Genomic DNA, 21,637 nt, shown 5'->3' on the forward strand with positions numbered 1-21,637 from the left:
TATTTCTTGCATATGCATAAACTATTATCAACTCACATTTTCTGTAAGCCTTGAAAAATTTTTATTTAACATAATAAGAGGCTTAGTAATGGTAACATATTAAACTAGTGCTCTTCTCTTGCTGTTCACCAACTGTTTTTATGACGGTAACTCTGAGATCTGGAATGTGATCGAAAATGAGAGTGCTTTGCTATTTGTGCTTTAGTTTCAGAATTGGTGTACCCTTTGGGAGATTTACATGGGGATCTTGCTATGGAGTCAGAATGTCTTCCATGGGATCTTGATTTTGCTCCTGAGCTCATTTGCTTTTGAGGTGAACTTGATTGTGATTTTCCTATTGACTTGGATCTTTTTTGTAAGGACCTTGACCGTCCTCTAGAACCAGAATTTTTTCTTGGAGTTCTTGACTGCCTTGCTGAGGTAGACCGCCTTGGTAGTGATTTGGAACGAGATTTCGATTGACTATAAGAAAACCTCCTGTGTCGAGACCTGCAAACAGCCATATGTTAGGGTATGTATTTCACACAAATATAGTTAACAGGTAAAGCAGTAACATTTCCAGGAATTTATATCAACATACAATGTTACTCTTTCATAAGACAGGTAAAATGGATTATTCCAATTTTAATGCTTTTGCTTCAAACATGAGTAACAACTTCATAATATTTATTATGCTCTAATATGTACCCAATAGATTTTTACTTTGCTAAATGTATCTTAAAGTATAGATCAAGTAGAAAAAAAAATAATTTCACATAGTAAGCCTGAGTTATGTAACTTTTGTTGTTGTTGTTAAGTGCTGTCAAGTCATAGGAGACTCATTGTGACCCTATGAATGAAAGTCCTCAACACCTGTGTGACTTTCATCCTTTCTCCAGGTTCACAGCATTTCCTGAGGCAAGCTATTACGGAAGTGGATGCCACTCATGCTTCCAAGCTTGTTTTAATTGGGGAGCTCCACTAAACACTGTCTGCCATGGGTCACCATTAACACATTTGACAAATCAGTATCACAGTGTTCAGTTTCACTGCAACCACAAGTTACCACTGTATGGCAAGTGGACACACCAAGGCTCTACAACCTAGAAGAATGTTTGAACAAAAACAATGAAAAACAGGCCCAAGGGCCTATGGCCCTCGGGCCCCTCAGTATCTTACCATTCCAGCATTGCCAAATGCTGGCAAACTCTGGGCCAGAGACCCCTAGTTCATCTGGAAGTCTGCTCTGCTGACACCCACTTGGGACAAAAAGAAAGCCACATGTGCCCGGAGCACGCCATACCTCAAGAAGCCAGGGGCCACATATATAACTTTTAAGATCATGAAAATCTGATAAGAAAACAATTTTTTAAAGTTTAGAAAATAAAGGTTATAAAAAACAATAACAGAGAGTCTAACACAAGACATCTGAATCCAGACAATATCAGATTCATCATCCCATAGAAACAACTAGGGGAGAAAAGGCTAGACAAAGTTGTTAAAACAACTGGTTTAGGCACTGGAAAATAACCAACAAATGTGCAATGTTACAAAGCCTTGATTCTTTAATTAGAGACCATTTTCCAAGTGGCAACATAGTGGAACAGAAATACGCAGAAAAATGGCTGAAACCTGAGTGTTAAAATACTAGATGAGGACGTTGCAAAGGGGGGTAAAAAAATCTTAAAACTCTCAAGTGACTGGATATAATCTAAGTTATGAATACAAACAGAACCCAAGAGACCAGCAGAAAATAGTAGGGGAAAGATTCAAGAACTAAGTTGAAATTTCATCACCCACACAGTGCCTGGGAAAGTGCTGTAGTTAACTCTTCAAAAGATGAAGAAGCCTAGGGTCATATCCTAGGGTAAGGGCAATGTTCTAGAGGTACAAATACAGGCAGGAAGAAAGAAGCCACAGAAATACCTAAAATCAAGCCTTAATCAAGGTGATCAGCCAGGACATTGCCTGTGAGACCAAAACAACTTTAATTAGAGGATTTTAACATCCAAAGCCTCTTAAAATTTTTTATTCACAATGCCAAAAATTGAGGCATCTAGAAGAAATAGTAAAAAATGACTAAAAACTACTACCAACAAAAATTAAAAAATCTCAGACTCAAAATAGATATGAACATTATTAAGACAGTTTTAAAAATTAATGATTAATATAATCCATAAAATAAGAAAGAAGGCAAGCAGAAGAGATTTAAAGATAATAAATTTCAAATGAAAATTTTCTCTCAGCTGACTCACCACTAGGTTTCTGAGACTGTGAATCACATGAGAGAAGACTGCTCATCTTTCTCCCAAAAAGCTGCTGGTGGACTTGAACTGCCAGAGAGCTTTCGGGTTAGCTGCACAACGTCCTACAGATTATGCCACCAAAGCCATAAAAATACTCACGGAAAATATACACTATATGAACATAAGAACTGAGTAGATGGATTTAACAAGAGTCTGGTTATAGTTAAGGGCAGAAACAGTGATTAGAAGACATCCTATTGAAACTGAGAGAAAAATAATTTTATGAATTTAAAACTGGCCATAAAAGCTATGTGAAGCATAATTCCAATGCCAAGAGGAAAGACTGGGATAAAAGCAATATTTGAAGGAATAATGGTCAAGAAATTTCCATAACTAATAAAAAGTTATCAGCTCACAGTTTCATGAAGTTTACCAAATCCCAAGCAGAGCACACACTACACTAGACACAGCATATTGAAACTGTTTATGGTAGGGAGCATCTGGAAAGGTATCAATCAGAGAATAAGCCAAAGGAGAAACAATAAGGCTGACAGCTAACTTTAGACAACACACATACCCCGCTACATACAGAAGATAAAATTCCCATTAACAGAATTTTATTCTCAACAAAGATATCCCTCAAAAAGTTAATATAATGTAAATAACGGCATTATATAATCATGCTGGGAAAGGTGGAGGGTGAGAGAGAGGAAGACCCTCAACAAGATGGAATGACACAGCGCCTATCACAACAGGCTTGAACATGATAAGAGATTGGTATATGGTGCAAGATAGGGCAAGATTAAGATGTGTTGTTCACAGGTCTGTTGTTCACAGTTCTGGTGGCCTAGTGGTAAGGAACTGCCAACCTAAAGTTACATTGTTCAAATCCACCAGCTGCTCTGCAGGAGAAAGATAGGCAATCTCTTCTGGTGCAATTTACTGCTCTGAAAAACTGCTAGAGGGTCAGCTATGGATCGGTTCTGACTTGGTGGCACTCAGAAACAAAGATATATCTCTATCTATCTATCTACCTATCTATCCATACACACACACACACACACACGAACTGAATTTATGGAAGATTTATGGAATACCTATATAAGCTAGCTAGGGATATAAACTGAAAAGTGCTAAGGATATAAATATCAGACAAAAATCTTGCCTCTCAAAGAGTTTAGTGGTAACAACACACTAGCATTTCCCCCACATTTACTGAATGTAAAATGAAAGATCTTCTAGTCCAAAGTGATGCAATAATTGTATTTATAAATAAGTATTTATATGTTCAAGCAGTCAATGAAAAAGAGGAAGACTCACAAGATGGATTGGCACAGTAGCTGCAATACAAGTTTAAATACAGGAGATACTGTGAGGATGGGTCAGGATAAACCAGGGTTTTATTCTCTTGTACACAGGGTTGCTAGACTCAACAATAACTAATAATACCCAAACACAAAATCTGGTCCTATGAATATACTGTGAACTGGTAAGAAATGCATTATCTGTTATATAATTTCATAAATTAGAAAAACTGGGGTCAAGGAGGTTAAACAATTTGTCTTATAATTAATACAAAGCAGAATCATCTTGCAATGAATGGCCTTTTCTATCCTGGTAATACCATCATGATCTGGAACAACCAATAGTCGTTTTTTTTCCTCTACTAAGTTTTATGCTTTATTTCCCTATACTATTACAGAAGAAAATTACGTGACCATCTACTCTCTGTAGATCAGTCAGGAGAGTGACTGATTAACTATGACCCTAATGCATTTGGAAACAATGTAAAATTAATGAACCAAAAGAGCAGTTGGTTTTTTCCTTCCAAAAAAAGTATTTTTCACCAAGACTGATGGATAATATTGAAACAGTGTTGCTCAGGCACAAAATTGTATCCTGATATATAGATCAAACCATTCAGATTATACAAAACAGTTGTATCACTAAACTTATATTAAACTGGAATATAAACACATACACACATATAAAACTACTGTATATGAACTATAAAATATCATAAGTCCCTTACAATATTTATGTCCTCAGTGAAGCTAAAGCATTGTAATTGGTACTTAGGCTATTTATCCATCTTCAAGGAATATAAATTTAAAAAGAAAATAATTTTATCTATCCTCACCACATCTAAGTTTTACAGATATAAATTGCATTTGAGTATAGAAATTAAGCTTCATAGAGTAAAACCTCAAATAGCCAATCAAGGAGAAAATGGCTCATTCATAGGTATGGGACAAATTATATTATTCTTCACTAAGATTCCACGGAGGTTTCTATTATCACATTACATACAAAAGTTTATATTTCTATCAGAAAAAAGATTTTTTTTAAGGATTATATCCCAGAGTATGCTATGGTTATTTCTAAATACTTCTTCACCAATCCTAGTAGTGGCCCAATTTTGACCTTAGCTCTCTAGTCTTCTAACACAAGTTTAAGGCTTCTCTACACTTAATAAATCCTGACCTTTATCAGTCAGTATCAAAGAAGTTTAGATTTATATCAAAGGGAGTTTACTAATCTGACACAGTTTATAGGCTCTGAAAGGCCATATTTTCTAACAATAAGGATTCTTGAATACTTACAAGTTATGAAACATGGATGTGGCTTTATTCTCCTATCTCCCTTTCACTTAGCTAAAGGAGTAGAAGCTAGTTTATTTCATTTTCTTGTTTTCAGAGTTAGTGATTTAGGAATTCAGGAGCCTTGCTCTGGTACACATCTATTATTACATTGGATTTTTCTGTGTCTAGGGTCTGCAAACCAAAGAATGGCATGGTGATATGAATTATCATCTCACTCCAGTAAGAACAGCAAAATTTAACAGAACAGCAACATCAAATGTTGGCGAGGTTGTGAAGAAACTGGAACCCTTATTCACTGTTGGAGGGAGTGTAAAATGGTATAACCACTATGAAAGGCAGCATGGCACTTTCTCAAAAAGTTGTAAATAGAAATACCATTTGACCATTTGTTCCACTAGTGGGAATATACCCCAAAGAAACCACAACCGCCACCCAAGCAGATACATGCACATCCATGTTTATTGTGCCTTTGTTCACAATAGCAGAGAGCTGGAAAAAACCTAAACGTCCATGAACAAACGAATGGATAGAAAAGCTGTGGTATATTCACAAAATGGAATACTATGCTGCACTGTAAAACAAGTAGCTCATGAAATATTAAAAATGGTTGACCCAGGAGGACATTATGCTGAGTGAAACAGTCACAAAAGGACAAATACTGCATAGTAACACTGTTGTAAAACGGGACTGACATCGGGGTTGGGGGGGAGACTGAGAAAGATGGGATAAATTATACTGCATTGAAATAGATGAGGGAGAAAACTGTTTAAAAGGGACATATGATAAGGTATTATTGTCATGACAGGATTCCAGAACGAAGGCTGCATAGTGGAGTGGACTTGGGGGGAGGGATTGTATAACAATGAAAGAATTTTTCTTTTACTTTTCAAAATGAAGGCTGCATAGTGGAGTGGACCTGGGAGGAGGGGCTGTATAACAATTAAAGAATTTTTCTTCTACTTTCCAAAGAGAAGAGCGAATGGGAGGTAGGTTGGGTAGGGAGAAAAGTGCAACAACGAATGAATGAAAATCCAAAGTCTCTGTAAACTTTCAATAAAATTAATTAAAAAAGGGGGGGGATGGTAGAGTGAAGAAGAAAGAGAGCAGATGAGTAATAAACTTTGACAAACTGCCTTATTAATCAATCATTTTTGGTACAGTGACTCCATCTTCTTTAGATGCTTTCTAGGTCATCCAATGTATCACCCATCGTATATTTCAATACTGCAATATGAGGCTTAAATATGGTTTTTAGTTCTTTCAGCTTGAGAAATGCACAGCAAGTTCTTCCCTTTTTATTTTTCAATTCTGGCTTTCTGTACATTCCATTGTAATACTTTGTTTTGTCCTCCCGAGCTGCTCTTTAAAATTGTATGTTCAGTTCTTTCACTTGGACATACTTTCCTTTAGATTCTCGATGCTCCAGTGTAATCTTTTAGAGTCTCTTCTGACATCCAGTTAGACGTTTTTCCTATCATTGATTTCACATGCAAGCAAGATCCTACTGAAGATTATCCAAAAATGACTGGAACAGCACATTAGCAGAGAACTGCCAGAAGTCCAGGCTGGGTTTAGAAGGGGTTGTGGTACTAGGGATATTGTAGCTGATGTTAGATGGATCTTAGCTGAAAGAAGGGAATACCAGAAGAATGTCTATCTGTGTTTCACTGATTATGCAAAGGTGTTTGACTTTGTGTATCATAACAAACTGTGGCTGACTCTGAGAAGAACAGGAATCCCAGAATATTTGATGGTGCTGATGTGAAACCTATACTTGGACCAAGAGGCAGTCGTCAGAACAGAGCAAGGAAATACCGCATGGTTCAAAATTGGGAAAGGTGTACGTCAGGGATGTGCCCTATCTCCATACCTTTTCAACCTGTATGCATAACAGATCATCTGAGAGGCTGGGCTCTATGAGGAGAAATGTGGGGTCAGGACTGGTGGAAGATCTATCAATAATCTGCATTATGCAGATGACACAACCCTGCTTGCTGAAACTGAGGAGGACCTGAAATGCTTGCAGCAGAGATTCAAGGACTGCAGCCTCCAATATGGACTGAGGCTCAATGTCACGAAGACAAAGATTCTCACCACTGGACCAACTGGCAGCATCAGGATGGATGGTGAAGAGATTGAGATTGTTCACAGCTTTAGTTTGCTTGGCTCCACAGTCAACACTCTTGGCACCAGCAGACAGGAAATTAAAAAAAAATTATTGTGATGGGAAAGTCTGCTGTCAGGGACCTCTCCGAAGTCTGAAGAGCAATGGTGTCACTTTGGAGACTAAGGTGCGTCTGATACAGGGCATGGTCTTTGCAATCACTTGTTATGCATCAGACAGGTGGACAATGATTAGGAAGGACAGAAGGAGAACTGATGCCTTTGAGTTGTGGTGCTGGCAAAGAGTATTGAATGTATCATGGACTGCCAAGAAAAGAAACAGATTCATCCTGGAGAGGGTTAAACCAAGCTGCTCCTTGGAGGCAAGGATTCTGGGGCTTCGTCTGACATACTTTGGACATGTTGTAAGGAGGGACAGTTTGCTTGGGAGGATGGAGGGACGGTACAAGAGGAGAAGACCCTCTATGAGGTGGATTGATTCAGTGACTGGGGTAATCGGGATGGGCATGTCAGAGGCAGTGCGACTGGCACAGGATAGAGCAGGGTGTAGGGCTGTTGTACATAGGGTCTCTATGAGTCGCAAGCGACTCGACAGCATATAACAACAAACAACAACAACAACTAGGCTGTTGTCTACTATTTCAATAGCTTAAATAAGGACTTCCTACAACTTACTATTATTCTGATAGAAACAAACTCTCACTGAGCAAAGTATTTGGAAACTTATATTTTCCTCTTCAACTTCCTAGTTTTAAATGTTTTCTTGCTATAATACTGTCACATTTGGGATCTGTGATGGTAATTTCTTTTTCTAAGTAATTTATATTAATTTTAGTCAACTTCCTATCATGACAAGTAAATGTATTATATTTCTTAAAACTTTAGCCTTTATCAGAACTCAAGAGTCCAAATTATTAGGTTCATTTACATTAAAATTTATCCAAAATTCTACCTTATTTGTCAAGCATATAATTTTTGGTTTTTCTTCAGTGACTATTACCAGAAACAAGTATAGCATACTCTGGGACATAAACATTTTTGCTTAAATCTATTATGAAACAAAACTACTGAAACACATCCAATGATTCCAAGTAAAATAATATTAACAGAAAAGACTCTACTTTTCTATAAAAATTTATATAGAATAAAAGAACCCATGTGGCCTGTCTTTAAGGATTCTAAGCACCTGCTACTGGGAAAAAGCAGAAAAATAAGTGTGTAGTCTGGTTCTACTCTGTACTCACTCTTTAAGGCTATCAGATCGTCTCCTGTTTCTGCCCCAGGAAGAACTTCTACTTCGAGTTCTTCTTTGGCTGGGACTTCTGGATCGCCGATGATCACTTGGAGAACAAGGATGACGTTCTTTTGATTTCATCTGTCCTGGTGCTAGAATATAAATCATAATTCATCATATGAAATCATCAATAGTAGTCATTTAGCCAATATATATTAAGCATTTTAAAAATAACTTTAAATAAACTATTGCTGAAACTGTATTTTTACTTAATAAGCAACTCCAACATTTAGTCATACTTACTTTTGCGATCACCCTGTGCAAACTGTATTTCAATCTGACGGCCACATACCCATTTTCTATTAAGGTTGTAAAGAGCATCTTCAGCATCTCGAACATCTTCAAATATAACTAGCTGTTAAGGACACTTTAAGCATCAGATACTAAGTTAAAACATCATTCTGAAAGTACTATTCATATGTGAATTGTAATTTGAAGGAAAATCAATTCCCATTCCCAGTATAATATGAATAATCAGAAAAACTTATTGTTTATTATGAAAGCATGTCTTAGTATGATTTGAAGGTATATTTTAAAGAACAAAAACAAACGTGACTGCACTTTTAATGCGTACTTCAGCAAAGCTGCTGACTGCATGTATAATTTAAACCAGCGTAAGAAACAATTCCAATAGTCGTTAACAGTAAGAATAAAAACTCATGCCATCAAGTCAGACCTGACTCATAGCTGTCCCTCCAGCAGGTTTTCAGAGTCTATAAATTGCAAGGGAGAAGACCACCTATCTTTCTCCCATGAAGCAGTTGGTGAATTCTGAAGTCTGTTGGTTGGACAGCATGACTTCTTAGCCATAAAGCCACCAACATTATAAAATAAGTTGTGTTTAGGGTTCAGAAGTAAAGGATCCATCTGTTTTTTCATTGAACAAATCAATATGCAGAATTCTTTATGTAGAAATGAGCTTATTTTTAAATTTTAGTCCTTTAAAAATTATATTTACCTTTGAATTTATCACTTTTAAAATATCTTTACATTTTTATTTTTACTACTGGAGATATGCTATACATATAAAAGCAATCTGTAAACACCTGGAAAATATTTCTTGGTTTATAATATCATTTAAACTTCCTCACACACATAAATTATCTTAGATTCTCTAACTATTAAGGAAAATAGCTGGGTAAAATGACTACTTGTATTTCAGGAGTTTGTTCACGGCTTTAATTTTTTTAAAGAAAACACTGAGTAAAGCTTATAAAATATAAAACAAGACTGGCATTTTTCTTTGACTATTTACTCTTAAAGTTTATAAGATGGCTTTTATAAGAGATACAGAAATACAAGAATCAGACTTGGCTTTAACTCTGGAATTTGGAATAAATGTTGGAAAGCCAAAGTCTCAATCTGATGTTAGTTTTGGTTTTTGCTTGATAAAGACTTTATCTTCCAGTCTCCTTCTGGACTACTTAACGCTTGAACTTTAGGTGCCTTTTGTCTTCCTTTTTGGTCTATACTTCGATTTTAAAAGTTTGGTTCAAACTAGGGGATGGGGTGCCAACTCCTGTACATGACTTTAAATTTTCCAAGGTACATATGCACATATGTATGAAGTACATTCACATGAACACAATTAAACAAAGGATATTGAACATAAGCAAATCCTCTTGGACGGCGAGTGTAGAAGTCAAGTGGAATGTAAACATCGACTATTGGACCATATCGGCCAAACTCCCGGCGCAAGTCCTCAGGCCTGAAACATTTTAGAAGTAAGGTAAGGAAACATCAACAGCTGGATTAAGATACCTACAGAGATCCAGTAGATACTTACAAAAGAAAATACAGTATCTAGATGAGAATTACCTAAAAGTATCTTAACTGTGGTTAAGAATCACCTGTTCTGAAAGGAATTTAAAAAAAACACCAAAAAACAGAAAACAAAACCACACATTCTCAGGCTCCTCTCTTAGTAATTTAATTTGACTCCGGACAACTTGACTAGGGACTAGAAACAGGTTTAAAGGACTCCAGGGGATATCTATGCCATGTCAAATTTTAAAAAGTCGCCATTAAAAAAGTAAAGAATAACTAAAAAGTTATTCTTGAGCTCTGGTGGCCTAGAGGCAAAGAAGCTGTACTACAATCCCAGAGATGAGCAGTTCAAATCTACCAGATGCTCTGCTGGTGAAGGAGGGACAATTTCCTTCTGTACCAGTCAGATCCAATTTGACAGAACACACACACACACACACACACACACACACACACACACACACACAATAAATAAATATTTTAAAAAGGTTATTCTTATTACATACAAGACTTTTCAACTATCAATATAGAGTTCTAAACATTGTTTCACTAAGAACACATTTGTTGGCCTCATAATTACCTGTGTAAGCTAAATTTGTTTTCAAATAATAAAGAGATTAGATTTAGAAAATACATTTATATTTAAATATATATACTATGATGTTATATATAAAATAAATATATTTATATTTAGCAAACAGCACTTACAATGATGTCCTAACATGATTTCTCAGGTTTAAAGAAAACAAAAAAGAATCTTTACTAAACATAAAATGACTAGTTATTTTTCAAAACTATTTTGGTAAGTATATTTGAGCCTATGACTGTGATAGGCATTATTATTAAATATTTAAATATTTGATAGTATTTATCTTTTTAAACCTACACAATTTAGCTGAAACAACAAAACTCATAGCAATAATAAAATCCAATGGTGTTGAGTTGATTTTGACTCATAGTGACTCTCAATCAGGTTTCTGAAGCTGTAAATCTTTAAAAGGGGAGACTGGCCATCTTTCTCTTGCAGAGAACAGTGGCTGGTGGAGTCAAACTTTGACCTTTTAATTAAGCCCAATGTTATATACTATGCCACCTCAAAACAAACAAACAAAACAAAGAAAAACAACAACAAACAAAAACCACCAAAAAACTCTCATTGCTATTAAGTTGGAATTGACTTATAGCTGACCCTCCAGCAGGTTTTCAGAGGCTGTAAATTACACAGGAAAAAACTTCCCACCTCTCCTGCACAGCAAATGGTGGATTCGAACCACATTCCCTTGGGGTGGTAGTGAAATGCCCTATCACTATGCCAGCTGCATTCCTTAAGACAGTAATAGCTGGCAGCTGGACACACTTGGCATTGTTCTAAAATCAGTTCTTTCTCACAAACCTACAAATGTTTATGGAGAAGGATACAGATTAATTCAAGTAAGGTCAACAAGTCATTAAATGTCACTGCTAGCATCAAAGCCTGACACTGGTTTTCTCCCATTCTGTACAAGATCCTCCATTATGATCCCTTTTCAGAGACATGGGAGTGGCAGCTAGAAGTTTTTTCTGGTCTTTAATTTTTCAAGGTTTCATAGGCAATTCTGAGATTCAGTGTTAGAAATAGTATCTAACCTAAAGTGTCTTCACTGTTCTGTCTATGGACCTACCGCAGCTGCTTGTCTAGCATACAGTTAGCACAAAGAATATGTTCTGCTCCACACCACATAATTTGTTCATGTTGCATTTCTAGTTGATTCCCTTCCTTTGGAGAAGTAAACATTGTTGTGATTTTTTTCAAACTATAGATTTATGACTTCACACACATGGAAAGGTATGATTATAACACAACTTGCTTAGCCATTCCGCTAATGGAGAGTTCAGTGGCTTCAGCATCATTAGCAGCTGCCGCATCCTCAGCAGCCATGGATCTGTTCCAGTCAATTAACTAGGTACTGGTCTTAAAAAATTCTTAATGTGGCCTGGACTGCTTGCCTCCCTGGAGCATTAGACCAAGGCCCTGCTGCTTGGAGGTCTCGCCCCTCTGACTGGTGGCACCAGCCTCGTTGCCTGGAGTACCTGGACCGAAGCCCCGCCACCGGGACCCTCCCACCTGCCACCTGGAGGATGACCCAATGCTGTCCCTCTGAAATGCTCTGGGGACAGCAATATCACAGGTGATCCTATTTCTTCTCCCCTCCCAGAGCTTGAGCTGCCTTTAGTTCTGCGAGGTCAGTAGAATCTATTTTTGTTTTGTTATTATAAATAAAGCAATTACGAGTTATTTATACACATCTGTTCATGTGGACATTAAATCACTGTTTTGGAGATGGAGTGGACTGGACTGGGGAGATAAGGGTATGTATATATTAACTTGTATGAAAATTCCAAGCAGTTCTGCAAAGTAATCCTGTTATTTTATATTTCTACCAGCAAGATATGAATTCAGTTGTACCAGTCTTTGTCAATATTTGGTATTGTCAGTAAATTTTTTACTTTTTGTTGATAATCATATAAATTTTTCTGGTAGATTTATCTTGTATTCTGGTAGCTCATTGTTAGTCGAAGCTGATTATTATAGATTTCTGCTTTTTTTCTACATAAACAAATATACCACCAAGAAAAAGAAGATATTCCATGTCTCTTTCCAATTTTTGTCCTATTTCTTCTCTTTGTCCTGTTGTCTTGGCAAGGTTCTACAAGGTTTCTTGTTGTAGTAGTTAGGTATATCAAGCCAAGTATAACTCACAATGACCCTAAGAAAAACAGATTTGAACCCTGTCCTATCCTGTTCCATCCTCATCATCTCTGACACATTTATGGCCACTGCTGCAGCCACTGTGTAAATCCATCTGGTTGAGGGTCTCCCTCTCTTTCACTGACCCTCCACTTTTCCAAGTATGATGTCCCTATCTTCCAAGAAATAGTTTCTCCTATCTTTGATCTTGCTCGGATCCACAATCAAACACTCTTGGAATCAGCAGTGAGGATGAGAGAGGAGCCTTGAAAAGGGAGAAGCTCTCCAAGAATGTTTGAACTCCTAGGAAGGGAGCTGTATGCTTTGCAAATTGTATTATCTCCAACACACCTATCCATATTACCCCAGTGACTGAATCAATCGATCTCCTAGAGGGTTTTCCTCTTCTGCGTTGTCCCTGCACCCTCCCAAGCATGATGTCCCTCTCCTGAGACCACATTGCAACATGTCCAAAGTATGTCAGATGGAGCTTCAGAATCCTTGCCTCCAAGGAGCAGCCTGGCTTCACCCTCTCCAAGACGAACTTGTTTACTCTCCTAGAAGTTCACGGTATATTCAATATTCTCTCTACTCCTGCACCACAGCTCAAAGGTATTAACTCTCTATCATCCCTAATCATTGTCCAGTTCTCTGATGCATAGGAAGTAATTGCAAAGACCATGCCCTGTGTCAGGTGCACCTTAGTCTTCAGAAAGAAATCCTTGCTCTTCAGTACTTTGGAGAGGTCTCTGACAGCTGACTTTCCCAATGCAATTAGTCTTTTAACTTCCTGGCTGCTCATATCAAGGATGTTGATTGTAAAACCAAGCAAACTGAAGCTGTCAACAATCTCAAACTCTTCACCATCTATCATGATGCTGCCAATCAGCCCAGTGGTGAGAAACTTTGATTTCTTTTCCTTTTTTAAATTAATTTTAATGAAAATTTACAGAGACTTAGGGTTTCCATTCATTGTTGCACTTTTCTTCCTGCCCATCATTTCCTTCCCAATATGCTCTTCTCTTTGAAAAGTAAAAGAAAAATGATTTCTTTTTTATACAATCCCTCCCCCCAAGTCCACTCCACTGTGCCACTGTGCAGCCTTCATTCTGGATTCCTTGTGATAACAATAATATCTAATCATATATCCCTTTTAAACAGTTCTCTCCCTCATCTGTTTCAATACAGTATACATAATTTATCCCCTTTCTCAGTCTTTCTTCAACCCCTATATCAGTCCTGTTTTACAACAGTGGCACTATGCAATATTTCTCTTTTTGTGACTGAGATATTTCACTCAGCATAATGTCCTCCAGGGTCACTCATTTTGCATATTTCATGAGTTCCTTGTTTTTCAATGCAGCATAGTATTCCATTGTGGGAATATACCAGAGCGTCTCTATCCATTTGTTTGTTGATGGGCAGTTAGGTTATTTCGAACTCTTTGCTATTGTGAACAAAGCCACAATAAGCATGGGTATTAAAGTATCTGCTTGGGTGGCGGTTATGGTTTCTTTAGGGTAAATTCCCAATAGTGGAATTGCTGGGTCAAATGGTATTTCTATCTGCAATTTTTTGAGAAAGCGCCATAGTGGCTGCACCATTATACACTCCCATCAACAGTGAATAAAGGTTCCAGTTTCTCTGCAACCTCATCAGTATTGGATGTTTGCTGTTCTGTTAAATTTTGCTAGTCTTACTGGGCTGAGATGATATCTCCTAGTTGTTTTGATTTGCATCTCTCTTAGAGCTAGGGATTTTTAACATTTCTTCATGTGTTTGTTGGTCATCTGAACGTCGTCTTTGGTGAAGTATCTGTTAACATCCCGTGCCCATTTTTCAAATGGGTTATTTACCTTTTTTTGTCTTGTTGTGGTGCTCAAGTATTTTATAAATTCTAGATATAAGTTCCTTGTCTGAAATGTCATTACCAAATATTATTTCCCAATCTGTGGCTTCCCTTTTTACGCTGTTGCAGAAATTTTTGGATGTGCATAGGGATTTGATTCTTAAAAGGTTCCACTCATCTATTGTATTCTCTCCTGGTTGTAGATCTTCCAAGATGCTTGGAAGACTGTTGATGTTGTGGATTAGAGTTCTTCCAAGCTTTTCTTTAATGAAATTCATAGTTGAGCAATTCAGCAAGGTGGCAGGATACTAGATTAACATACAAAAATCAACTAGATTTCTCTACATTGACAAAGAGAATACAGAACTAGAGCTAAGAAAAACAATAACCTTCACAATAGCTAATCACAAAATTAAATACTTAGGCCAAAACCTAACCAGAAGCACAAAAGATCGAGTCAAAGAAAATTACAAAACATTACCACAAGAAACAAAAAGAGACCTGGAGAAGTGGAAGAATATCCCTTGCTCAAGGATAGGAAGACTCAATATTGTGAAAATGACAATACTACCAAAGGCAATTTACATGTTCAATGAAATCCCAATACATAAAACAATTCCATTCTTCAACAAGATGAAAGAGGTAATCACCAATTCAGAATGGAAAGAGGCCCTGAATAAGCAAAACACTCCTTAAAAAGAGAAACAATGTAGGAGGCATCTCATGCCCTGATTTCAAATTCTACTACACTGCCATGTTGGTAAAGACAGCATGGTACTGGTACAAAGACAGACACATAGATCAATGGCATAGAATTGAAAATCCAGAAATCAACCCATCTACCTATGGCCAACTGATATTTGACAAGGAGATGAAATCAGTTAAGTGGGGAAACGACAGCCTTTTAACAAACTATCTGCAAAAACTCAAGCAAGATCCACATTTCACTCTATATACAAAAACTACCTCAAAGTACATCATGGACCTAGGACTAAAACCAAGGACAACCAACTTCATTAGAGAATCTGTGATGTTTTGATGTTGAGCTTCAATCCATATTGAAGGCTGCAGTCCTTGACCTTCTGCAGCAAGTACTTCAGATCCTACTCATTTCCAGCAAGCAGGGTTGTATCATCTGCATAACACAGACTGTTGTTGATGAATCACCTCCAATCCTGATGTCACATTCCTCCTCATAGAGTCCAGCCTCCTGGATAATCTGTTCTACATATAGAGGGAAAAGATAGGAGGATAGGACACATCCTTGACACATATCCTTCCTAATTTTGAACCATGCAGTGTTTCTTTTCTCTGTTCTGACGACTGCCTCCTGGTCCAAGAATAGGTTTCACATAAACACAATTAAGTGTTCTGGGATTCCCACTCTCAAAGTCACCCACAGTTTGTTGTGATCCACACAGTCAAATGCCTTTGCATAGTCAATGAAGCACAGACCAAGGTCCATCTAACATTAGCTACAATATCCCTAAGTGTCACGATCTCTTCTAAATCCAGCCTGCAATTAAGGAAGTTCTCTGCTGATGTGCTGTTCCAGTCGTTTTTGGATACTCTTCAGCAAAATCTTGCTTACGTGTGCTATCAATGATACTTTTTTATAATTTCCACACTCTAGCAGATCATCTTTCTTTGGAATGGGAACAAATATACAGTCAGCTGGCTAGGTGGTTAGCTTCCAGATTTCTTGGCACAACTTGGTGAGCACATCCAGGGCAGTCTCTTTTTGTTGAAACATGTCAATCAGTATGCCAACAATTCCTAGGGCTTTGTTTTTTGCCAATTCTTTCAGAGCAGCTTGAACTTCTTCCTTTATCACCACAGGCTCTTGCGCATGCTGTTTCATTAAATTCTTCCCTTTCCACCAATTCCTTTCTGTACAATGACTCTGTATACTCTTTCCATCTTCTTTTAATACTTCCTGGGTCATTTAATATTCTGCCTAAGAAGATGAGAAATAGCACAGTCCCAAGAAACAAAGCACTCGTCAGAACTGGACTCAGAGACGGCACTCCCTGCTCGCTCACTCACTGCCACTAAGTCAGAAACTCAACTGACCTCCCTGTGGGTTTTCAGAGGCTGTAATGGCATGGAAAGAGGTTGCCCATCTTTCTCCTGCAGAGCAGCTGGTGGATTTGAACTCCTTGCCCTTGAGGTGACTAAAGCTGGAATTTTTTGACAGGGAATTTCAAATAACTACAAGAGTAGCATCCACTACCATAATAGCTTGCCTCTGGAAACCTATGAACCTGGAAAAAGGACAAAAGATATAAAGGTGTCCAAGTCTTTAATTCATAGGGTCGCTATGAGTCACCTATGACTCAATGGCACTTAACAACAACAACAACAGCAGAGAGAGATCAGTTGGCCTAGTGGACAGAAAGTCATGCTTCCAAGCCAAAGGTGGGTGACTCTAATCTGCAGCCCTCAGGCCTGCCTTTATTTATTTTTGATGAAACATTCTTCTAGGTCGTGTAACTCTGGTCTGTCCATTTGCTGTACAGAGGTAACTTGTGACTGTGAAGCTGAACACTATGACACTGATGTGTCAAATGCAAGAATGGTTACACATGGTGGACAGATTTTGGTGGAGCTCCCGATTAAAACAAGCTTGGAAGGAGGAGTGGCATACACTTCCATAACAGCTTGCCTCTGGAAACCCTATGAACCTGAAGAAAGGACAAAAGTTATACAGGTGCCCAGGTCTTTTGTTCATAGGGTGGCTATGAGTCGCCTACGACTTGACAGCACTTAACACACACACAAAGCATCCTTTAGTATTCCAACTCAAGGTTTGAATTTGTTCTTCAGTTCTTTCAACTTAAGAAAGGCTGAGTGAGTTTGGCCCTTTTCATTTTCTGACTCCAGCTCCTTACACATTTCATTTTAATACTTTACTCTGTCTTTCCATGCTGGGCTCTAGAATCTTCTGTTGAACTCCTTAATATCTTGATGGACCATAGTAACAAGAAACAACAAAAAAAGAAACACCTCAAATAGGCAATGTAAAAACCTTGTATATCAATAGTCACACTTAATGTGAAGGGACTAAATGCACCAAATCAAGAGGAAAAGAGTAGCAGTATGAATAAAAAAAAACAAAGGCCATCAATATGCTGCCCACAAGAGACACATATAATAAACGAAGGGAAAGACAGATTCAAAATCAAAGGCTGGGAAAAAATATCCAAGCAAATAGCATCCACAAAAAAGCAGGATGGCAATACTAATCTCTGAAAAAAACAGACTTCAAAACGAAAATCACCATAAAAGATAAGGAAGGGAACTATATAATGATTAAAGGTACAATGGATCAAGACAGCATAAATACAGAAACTGTAAAATGCTGAAACAGCTGTTAACAGAATAGAAGAAAGTAACAGACAGCATCACAGCAGTGGCTAGAGACTTAATATACCACTTTCACCAAAGGATAGGTCAGTCAACTCAAAAGAAATTTAACAAAGATGGAGAAGATCTAAACTACACAATTCAGCCAATTTGACCTTGTGGATATATTCTGACCATTGCACGCAACTAAAACTCAGTTCACTTTCTTCTCAAATGCATTTGGCACAATTTCCAGAATTGATCACATATTAGGGCACAAAGCAAGCCTCAAAAATTTCAAAAACACTGAAATGACAAAAAATATCTTCTCAGACCACAATGCTATAAAACTAGAATTAACCACAACAAGATAAAGCTTATAAAATCATCACCGAGGAAGCTAAAGAACACTGCAGGAACACAACTAGGTTATAGAAGAAATAAAGAATGAAATAAAAACGTTCCTTGAAATAAATGATGATGAAAATACAATGTAACCAAACCTTTGGGATGCAGCTAGGGCAGTCATCATGGGTCAGCTCACAGCAATATATAAGCATATGAAAAAATGAAGAAGTAAAGTTAATGATCTAACTCAACACCCTCATCAAATAGAAAAAGAACAATTTAATCCCACAGCCTCTAGAAGAAAGGAAATTATAAGAAAAAGAGCTGAAATCAATCAGATAGGAAACAAAAACAATTGAAACCATCAACAAAAAGCAGGAGCTGGTTTTTGTGAGGCTCAATAAAACTGACAAATCTTTGGCAAACTTAAAAAAAAGAAAAAAGGATAAAACACTAATAGCTAGATTAATTAATTATTGATGCAGGTGACATCACAACAGAACCAGATTAAATTAAATCTAGGATACTGGACTACTATGAAAAGCTATATGCTGATATATAACTGACTGGAAGAGATCGATATTTGTTCCTATTCCAAAGAAAGGTGACCCAACAGAGTGTGGAAATTATCAAACAATATCATTAATATCACATGGAAGCAAGATTCTGCTGAAAATTATCCAAAAATGTTTGGAACAATATGTCAACAGAGAACTGCCAGATGCAGGCTGGATTTAGAAGAGGTCGTGGTACTAGGGATATTATAGCTAATTGTAGATGGATCTTGGCAGAAAGCAAAGAATACCAGAAGAATGTCTATGTGTGCTTCATTGACTATGCAAAGGCTTTTGACTGTGTGGATCACAACAAGCTATGGCTGACTCTGAGAAGAATAGGAATCCCAGAACATTTGATCGTGCTAATGTGAAACCTATACTTGGACCAAGAGGTAGTCTTCAGAACAGAGCAGGGAGACACTGGATGGTTCAAAATCAAGAAGGGGGTCCGTCAGGGATGTATTCTCTCTCCATACCTTTTCAATCTGTATGCAGAACAGATCATCCGAGATGCTGGGCTGTACGAGGAGGAATGTAGCATCCGGACTGATGAAAGAATCATCAACAATCTGCGTTATGCAGATGACACAATCCTTGCTTGCTGAAGCTGAGGATGACCTGAAGCGATTGCTCCTATAAGGATTGAAGCTCAACATCAAGAAATCAAAGATTCTCACCACTGGGCCAACTGGCAGCATCAGTACGGATGGTGAAGAGATTGAGATAGTTAACAGTTTTAGTTTACTTGGCTCCACAGTCAACACTCTTGGTAACAGCAGCCAGGAAATCAGGAGATAAATTGCACTGGGAAAGTCTGCTGTGAGGGACCTCTCAAGAGTACTGAAGAGCAATGACGTCAGGCTGGAGACTAAGGTGTGCCTGATCAGGGCTATAGTCTTTGCAATTAGGTGCTATGCATCGGAGAGTTGGACAGTGACTAGGGATGATAGAAAGAGAATTGATGCCTTTGAGCTGTGGTGCTGGAGAAGAGTGTTGAATATAGCATGGACTGCTAGGAGAACAAACAGGTTTGTCCTGGAGAGGGTGAAATCAGAATGCTCCTTGGAGTCAAGGATTCTGAAGCTTCGTCTGACATACTCTGGGCATGTTGTGAGGAGGGACTGGTCCTTGGAGAGAGACATCATGTTTGGGAGAGTGGAGGGACGGCGCAGGAGAGGAATACCTTGATGAGATGGATCGATTCTGTGAGTGGAGTGGTAGGAATGAGTGTGTTTGATATGGCGAGGTTGGCACAGGATAGAATGGCATTTAGGGCTCTTGTACATAGTGTCGCTATGATTCAGAAGTGACTCAATGGCACATAACAACAACATACTCTGATATAATATTGTAGGTATAGGATAATATCCATATGTATATAAGGAAGTCCAGTGAATACCACTACCATTCAAATATATGCACCAACAACCAGAGCCAAAGAAGAGGAAATAGATCATTTCTACTAACTTTTACAGTCAGAGATCGATTGAACATGCAATCAGATGCATTAATAGTGATGGGTGACTGGAATGTGAAAGTTGGGAACAGAGAAGAAGTATCAGTAGTTGGAAAGTATGGACTTGGTGACAGAAATGAAGCTGGAGATAGGATGATAGAATTTTGGACAATCAATTTATTCGTTGCAAATACATTTTACAATAAACGTAAAAGCAGGCTATACACATGGATTTCACCTGATGGAATGCATAGGAATCAGAAAGATTACATCTGTGGAAAGAACCCCTGGAGAAGCTCAATATCAGCTGTGAAAACTGGGCCTGGTGCTGATTGTGGAACAGATAACCAACTACTCATATGAAAGTTTAAGCTGAAGAAAAGGCAAGTGAAATCAAGCCCACAGGAACCAAAATATGACCTTGAGTCTATCCCACCTGAATTTCATAATCATCTCAGAACAGCTTTGAGGCCTTGAACACTAATGAGTTCACTACTAACCAGATGAATTATGGGAAGAAATCAAGAATATCATCCAGGAAGAGTGCAAAAGGCATTGCAAAGATGGAGGAGGAAGAAAAGACCAAAATGGATGTCCGAAGAGACTCTGAATATTGCACTGGAGCACCGAGAAGCCAAAGCAGAAGGAAGAAATCAAGACACTGAAGAGAAGAACAGGAGATTTCAAAAGGCTGCACAACAAGACAAAGTATTATAAAGAAATGTGCAAAGACCTGGAGTCAGAAAATCAAAGAGGCCGAACTTGCTCAGCATTTCTTAAGCTCAAGGATCTGAAGGGAAAATTCAAGCCTCGAGTTGCAATACTTAAGGATGCTTTGGGGAGAATACTGAGTGATCCTGCAAGAAGATGGAAAGAATATACAGAGTCATTATACCAAAAGGAATTGGCGGACACAGAAGAATTTAATAAAATAATATATGAGCAAGAGTCAATGGTGATGGAGTAAGTTCAGATTGCTTTGAAAGAATTGCCTAAGAATTAGGCCCCAGGAATTGATGGCATACCAACTGACATATTTCAGTTAACAGATGCTGCCCTAGATGTGCTCACCAAGTTGTGCCAAGATATCTGGAGAACAACCACTTGGTCACCTGACTGGAAGAGATCCCACAGAGTTTGCAAATTATCGAACAATATCATTAATATCACATGCAAGCAAGATTTTGCTGAAGATATCAAAAAACAGGTGGAACAGCACATCAACAGAGAACTACCAGAAGTGCAGGCTGGATTTAGAAGGGGCCGTGGTACTAGGGATATTGTAGCTAATGTTAGATGGATCTTGGCTGAAAGCAAGGAGTACCAGAAGAATGTCTATCT

At 37.9% G+C, this 21,637-nt stretch overlaps 1 protein-coding gene across 1 annotated transcript in view; it reads right to left on the bottom strand.

Annotated features, from left to right (window-relative positions):
- Positions 1 to 125: 125 nt before the first annotated feature.
- SRSF12 (serine/arginine-rich splicing factor 12) overlaps positions 126 to 21,637 on the bottom strand; it is a 43,577-nt gene continuing 22,065 nt past the window's right edge. The window contains exons 2-5 of the mRNA XM_006902061.1: positions 9,833 to 9,954; positions 8,490 to 8,597; positions 8,197 to 8,338; positions 126 to 489 (exon numbers count right to left, since the gene is read on the bottom strand). Of these exons, the coding sequence (XP_006902123.1) occupies positions 126 to 489; positions 8,197 to 8,338; positions 8,490 to 8,597; positions 9,833 to 9,954 (736 nt within the window). The remainder of the gene's footprint in view (positions 490 to 8,196; positions 8,339 to 8,489; positions 8,598 to 9,832; positions 9,955 to 21,637) is intronic.

The sequence above is a fragment of the Elephantulus edwardii genome, unplaced genomic scaffold (assembly GCF_000299155.1).
Source record: "Elephantulus edwardii isolate Elephantulus edwardi_28Jun2011 unplaced genomic scaffold, EleEdw1.0 scaffold00363, whole genome shotgun sequence".
Lineage (NCBI taxonomy): Eukaryota > Metazoa > Chordata > Mammalia > Macroscelidea > Macroscelididae > Elephantulus > Elephantulus edwardii.